At 41.2% G+C, this 6956-nt stretch overlaps 1 protein-coding gene across 3 annotated transcripts in view; it reads right to left on the minus strand.

The window, feature by feature from the left end:
* The window catches only part of LOC147454925 (uncharacterized), a 30692-nt gene extending 27543 nt beyond the window's left edge, over positions 1-3149 (minus strand). Inside the window, exons 1-5 of one of the 3 annotated variants that reach the window (XM_086516747.1) lie at positions 2916-3149; positions 2412-2682; positions 2158-2281; positions 1916-2045; positions 1483-1667 (exon numbers count right to left, since the gene is read on the minus strand). In XM_086516747.1, the coding sequence (XP_086372873.1) occupies positions 1483-1667; positions 1916-2045; positions 2158-2281; positions 2412-2682; positions 2916-3086 (881 nt within the window). In that variant the 5' untranslated portion in view covers positions 3087-3149. Of the gene's footprint in view, positions 1-1482; positions 1668-1915; positions 2046-2157; positions 2282-2411; positions 2691-2915 lie in introns of all 3 variants that reach the window. The other 2 variants (XM_086516748.1, XM_086516749.1) reach the window with 2 other exon arrangements.
* Between the last annotated feature and the right edge of the window lie 3807 nt (positions 3150-6956).

Raw genomic sequence — 6956 nt, forward strand, 5'->3', positions numbered from 1 at the left:
CATATCTAGCATAATTGAAGCCTCCGCATCACAAAGCAAGGCTCTTTTCAGAGCACCACATTGCACATGGAGCTCCTATGCAAGCACACACTCATACATGAGACTCCAAATCAGCCCCAAATTGGCTCAACCCTAGTGCATACGCATGGTACTCTACTCAATGACAAAATGGTCTCAAGCCGAATCCAATCTGCAGAAAGAACTTGCCACCATCATGGTGCCCAAAAAGTATAAAGAGCCGAGTATTAAGCTTCACATAGCACCACATGGCTGTACATAGCTATCAATAGCACTCAATACAAAGCCCGAAACACAACTTTACATCCAGAAACTGTTTACATCTGAAAAACTCTTGCTTTGCTACTTCAAAACCAGCCTTAATCTTAGTTGTCTTGCCTCGATTGGGTATAGGACACAGCCTATGCATGCATAAATCTCATCGTCAAGCATTTTTAGTGCTTCAGAATGCACCACCTTCGTCATACATGTCAAATGTAGCATTCCCAGGTACATCCAGCCTCTCAAGACACTATATTGAACATCAGCTCTGCCTCAAGTGTAAAGCAATGTTGTTATTTGCTTAAATTCAAGTCCACCTTTAACATTTCTATGTTGCAACTTGCAATGCAAGATACCCTGTGCTAATAGTGCTCCTTCTGAAAATAACTGGTTGGGCACAGAGGTCTACATACAACGGGCTCAGATACCTCTTGCTGGGCAGAAGCGATGAGACGAGAGGAAGAGAGGCAAGGAGAAGAGGACACTACTTTTGGTGAAGCAGCTGCAGCCGATAAGCTGCACTCCTTATTCTATATCAAATTATGTAAGAAAGAATGATCAATTAGTAAGGATTAGTGGGCGGCGAAGACAGTCAGCATCCATAGGCACATGGACTTTGCCCAACACTCCATGGATAGATAAAACATTGTATTAGGACACCAAAAGTAATAGCCTTTTGGTTTATAAGCTGTGAAGCCAGTAGACTGAAATAGTGCCTCGATCACCAAGGCCTGAACTGAAAACTCTGCTCTAACATGTCATGTGGAACAGAACGTTTGCCGCAAATCAACCGTGAGACCCAGAAGCAAAAAAATATGTGGTCTCTCATGCTGTCTCTAATCATCAAAAGGTAAGCCTAGTTGTAGTGACAAAGTGTCACAAATAGCCAAGTTGTAGTGACACAGTGTCACAAATAGCCAGCCTTTCATTCAAGGCTGCTGACAGTGCCAGAAAATGACATTTTGTAGCTGGTTGCACCTGTCAAAGGGTGTCCAAAAGAGCAACCTTTATGCAACCTTGAGCCTGGGAGATTTGACAGATTGTTAGCGTCTATATTTATTTGGTAGATGTGTTTTGAAATTACTCCTCTATCCGTAAATTGTAACTTGTACTTGACCTTATAGCTCCCCTTGAAAGTGCCTACTAATAGAAAACCTTTTTCCTTGAAAGAGGGAGAGGGAGAGACAGAGAAAGAGAAATTACTTGTAAAGAAAGAGCCTCAAGGGATCGCAGGATAGGATCAGAGCATAAATGCGTAGATCAAACTTGTATCCATTTAGCAGCATGGGGTTTGTCAAGTATTTCTGTGCAAGCATATTTGATCCAGCCATACCTCCAATGGCCTGCTTCAAGTCAGCAACATTTTGTACTAGCACAACCCCACGACCCTACAAGGACACTATGAGATCGTCAAATTGCCAAGCAAGCATAAACACACATCAGTTTCAAAATTTTGAAATAAAGTAGCTCTCCCTCTCTCTCAAAAGAAAAGAAAAGAACAAAAATCAAGGTTAGCAATTGCGTTAGATCTACCAAGGAGCATTTGCTTCTGTTCATGTAAACTAGATGTACCATCACTCAGTTATTGCAGAAACAAGTTTTGAAATGATACACTCAGCAAAACTGTTGAGCTTACCTGACAACCATTGTCAGGTTTAAGAATGTACGTCCGTATCCTCTCTGAGTTGAGGCGAATGACAAGCTCCTGGATGTGGTTCGGAAGGATGAAAGCTCGAGGGAAAAATTTGTACTCAGCTGGAAACATCCTAATTGCATAGCCACTTCTCCAGTTACGTAAAGCTCATTCCTCAAAAAACATTTTAATGATTCAAAGCAAAAAGCAGAATCTGCCTCTAAAATTAGAGAAGAAAATCAGACCTCCTCATGTTGGAGAGGTGTCGAGCGAGAGATTTCTTTCGGCAAATTTGCAGCATTCCCAGAAAATGATTGACCTTTTGTCCTCGTCGCAAGGTCATTAGCCTTTCGGGGCCTATGGATGTGTCTGCAAGCAATATAGAAAGGATAACCAACACGGATCTCATTCATGCTATTGCCCAAAGCTGGTAGACTGAATCCTAAAAACCTATGTCACATGCATGGAGCTTTCAAGCTTTGAAAGGTTGACTTGAGACCTGTCCAAAAAAGATGCCAACCCTTGTCATCAGAGGCCTCTTGCCAACCCATCTTCTGGATAGCGATCCGCAGAACCTCATACTTGCAGCAAGACAAATCAACTCTGACTTCTTCACACCATTTCTTCTTCCTTTTCTTCTTTGTCGCAGCCCCATCCTCATCATCTTCCTTCTTGGTGGCCGGACTGCTTGCTGCAGTGTCCACATGAGAGATGGCAGTGGGCAATGCAGTTCCCAAAGATCTGCCTCGCGCAGACTTCTTCTTGCCCTCCTGAAGCACTTACAGAATGCACATACAACAGAAATGTCTTCAATGCCTACACGGGGCTCGATAGCTTCCAGATGCAAAATGGAACACAAAATTCTGCCTTTTACAAATTTAGCTGCTGAAGAACTTGCTGTCTCCTTCAGTAGAAGATATGAAGAGCATACTGCCCCAGAACACATAACTGCTCTCTTCATGCATATGCAGGGAAAAATCACTTGTCTATGATAAGAGCCTACCTCTGATGGAATGTTGCAGGCATTCGTGCGCGAAGACAGAGGGAGGGACAGGGTTCGCTTAAGGGGTGGAGGAGGGGCTTTCTGCATGTAGAGGGTGGAAAAGTCCGACGTGCTCTGCTTGCTTTGGAGGCGATGGTGATGCTGCTGCAGCGCAGCAGCGCTCATTGCCATGGCCGGCGACCCCTTTCACTTCACCTCACCCTTCACACGACACGGAAAAAGGCGGTTGGCGCCCTTTCACCATTTTTGGATGGAATACTCTATGGTCATATTATATAACGCTTACGGTAAACCTACATAAGACTTGTCTAATAACCTACAGTGAGGACCATATACTCTATGGTCATATTATATAACGCTTAGGGTAAACCTACATAAGACTTGTCTAACCTACTTTGAGGATTAATTGACACGAAAGGCACTGATGGCATGCTTTTACGGCATTGGATTGCGATTGTCTGATGTTGCGATCATAGTCTGCACTACAAGGATGTGATCGTGTTGTGAGCACACTGTAATCTTGACAAGAGTTATATGTGGTATTTGAAAAGCATGTGAACTATGCATGAACATGATGTGAACCATACATAAATTATGAGAACGACGAAAACGTACGTTTACTTCATGCATTGGCCTAATGGTAAGACCTTGGCCTAGCAATGTCCGAGTTGTGCATTTGAACCGCAACCTGAATGGCACTTTTTCCTTTCCAAAGAAACAGACAATTTATGATCATCGAGCATCATAAGCCATCGATAGTGTCAATTAGTGACGTGGCTAACCTGGTGTTGAAGCAAATGTGATGCCTAAAGGGGGAAATCCTCTGGAGTAGGAGAACAAGGGGCAATCGTCTCACACGCAATGCCCTAACATATATAACATACATTCTAAATGCAAAACTAAGTCATTTCAACCGAGTCCATTGAGCTCATGAAGTCCAAGTACGTGCATTGTGATTTTTATTTTGAATTTTTATGAAACCTATTGTTAGCTTTCTTTAGGTATAAGTTCATGTTAGTAAATTGGACGTAGCTAAGTAGATATTAGAATAGTCTACTTAATGGAGAGAGATAATTTTCACACACGAGAGATTAGAGAGAGAGAGAGAGAGAGAGAGAGAGAGAGCACACGATATACGTGGTTCACCCAATGTGGGCTACGTCTACGGGAAAGCAGCAACTTAATGGCTTTAGTACTTCAAACTAGAAGTAGGTTACAAAGGGGTTATATTCTTAATGGAGCTCCCGCCTTGCTTCACTCTCACCACCTCACATACACCTTATTTCATCAACTTCACAATGCCTTTTGTTTGTAGAAGATGCCTCCTTTTATAGGCCAAAAGGGTTGCCCTCTTTCATAAGAGGCAGTCGTGTGTAGCCGCCCTTGTGTAGACAAGTCCGAGTTGAATTCTCCCATATACTCATGTGTGGCCGCCCTTGAGAAGACAAGTCTGCCTAGAAATTGGCCACCGGCCAAAGAATTTTGCCCACCGGTCATCAACCAACTGACTGGCCATTTTTTGAACACTTTTCGATCGCCGTCCGGCCATAATATTTCGACGACAAAAGTCCCTCTTCCAAAAGAGTACGTATGAAGTAATATCTCACCTCGATGTGCTTTGTCCCTGAGAGAAAGGTTGAATTCTTTCGCAAGATGAATGGCGCTTTGACTGTCACTATACAAAACACGATTGTCTTGCTTGTATCCAAGCTCCTCCAAGAATCTCTGAAGCCACATAATTTCTTTGCTTGCCTCCGTCATTGCTACATACTTTGCTTCCGTGGTAGAAAGTGAGACCACTTTCTGTAGCTTTCAATCCCAACTTATGGTTGTGCCTCCAACTGTGAAGGTGTAGCCAGTAGTGCTTTTTAGAGTATCTTTGTCACCTGCCATGTTTGCATCAACATACCCTTGCAAGAAAATATCAATGCCTCCAAAATACAAAAGCATTTGTTGTTGTTTCCTTTATATACCTAAGTATCCACTTCACAGCTTTCCAATGCTCTTTACTTGGATTATCCATGAACCTTCTCACAACTCCCACTGCATGTGCAATATCTGGCCTTGTTCAGACCATATCATACATTAGAGAGCCTATCGTTGCAGCATATGGAACTTTAGACATATAGGTTATCTCCTCTTGTGTCTTTGGATATATATCCTTGGTTAGTTTAAAGTGACTAGCCAAGGGTGTAGAAACCGATTTTGCATCTTGCATTGCAAACCTTTGTAGTACCTTCTTGATGTAATCCTCTTGAGATAGCTTTACTATCTTCTTTGTCCCGTCCCTTGATATCTTCATACCAAGTATCCGCTTTGCAGCACATAAATCTTTCATTGAAAAATATTTAGATAGCTACTCTTTTAGGTCTTTTATATCATGCATGTTAGCACTTGCAATCAGCATGTCATCAACATACAACATAAGAATGATGAACTTCCCATCTCCCAAATTCTTCGTGTAGACGCAGTGATCTGAGTTGCATCTTCTGAATCCGTGATCCAGCATCCATCGATCGAACTTCAAGTACCATTGTCTTGATGCTTGCTTTAGACCATACAAGCTCTTCTTTAATCTGCAAACCATTTTCTCCTTGCCCTTTACTTCATACCCCTTTGGTTGAAGCATGTAAGTTTCCTCCTATAAGTCACCACGAGGGAATGTTGTATTTACATCCATTTGCTCAAGATTTAAGCCATGAGCAGTCATAAGGCTTAAGACAAAGCCTAATTGAGTTTGAGACTGGGCATGAATTTTTGGTTTTTGGGTGAGTGATTTTTCTCACACAGGATGGCTTCTCTTCATAATGAGGGCCTTACAAACGTGCATTTTTTAATCTAAAAGTTACTAGGGGTAAATTAGGCTCCATACATAACAATTCATGCTAGCATGGATTACATTTTTGGGTGCATAATCGAGCATCATTTCTGCATATATATTCAAACTAATATATTAGAAGATAAGATTGAGGGGTGGATTTCATAAAACCACCCCCTCCCCCTCCTTCTAAAAGCTTTTTTTTACTCATGCTCTTAGAGCTATTATAACAAAGAAAAGCTTTAAAACCGTGGAGGCTAAGATCTCCATGGTCCAAGTAACTAAGCGCCTTCCTTGATCATCATATGTCATTCCCCTCATCTTCAAAGTATTAATGAATAATCAATACAAGGATATTGCAGAGAAAAAGAGTGGAATCCATAAGGCTTTGCTTATGAGATTAAAAAGAAGAAGCTCCATCGCATCATATGTCATTCTCCTCTTCTTCAAAGCATCAATGAATAATCAATACAAGGATATTGTGGAGAAAAAGAGTGGATTTCTTAGGGCTTTTCTTATGAGATTGAGAAGAAGAAGCTCCACTCCATAGCATAGTAGACGCTAGTTAATGAATCACTAGTAGACGTTTTTGAAATTTTGGATAGTCTCTAGTAATCCCATCAGATGACCTCTATACTCTTAGAATTAGCTTTTGACTTCTTCTACAAAGTTATAGAGCTTGAAAAGAGCTAAATTTTGAAAAGAATTTTTGCAATCAAACCTTGTATGAGCGAGTTATAATCAATTTAGTGAAGACTACCTTTTTTCCTCCCTTTTCAAAATTAGTAACTTTAAATTTTTAGGAGGTGAAGAGTCCAAAGTATGGGAATATGAAAGTGGATATTTAGCCTCTTTTAAAAAATTTAAAGAGGCAAATGGATTTTTAAAGCCCTCATGCCCACCTACATGTCTTTCTACCCACTTTGCTTTCCCTTTCCACCCACCACATGCAATATTTTACCATTTTGAGCTTCATGAAACTCTTGTGAGATCTTAGGGAAAACTTACATCTACTTATAATGTGATACTTATGTATTACCTTTCCACTTTTCAGAATACTGTCTCCATGTTTAAGGATAGCCTCAAGTTGTATGATCTCCTCTCGCTCATCATCAAACTCTAGAGGATCCTCTTCAATGGGGTCCATTGGAGGTGTACCCTTAAACGACTTCATTGGACTCACATGAAATGCGTTATGTATATGCCAATGCTTATGCAACTTG

This window comes from Adiantum capillus-veneris, chromosome 7 (assembly GCF_014529385.1).
Source record: "Adiantum capillus-veneris isolate H3 chromosome 7, ASM1452938v2, whole genome shotgun sequence".
Taxonomy (NCBI): domain Eukaryota; kingdom Viridiplantae; phylum Streptophyta; class Polypodiopsida; order Polypodiales; family Pteridaceae; genus Adiantum; species Adiantum capillus-veneris.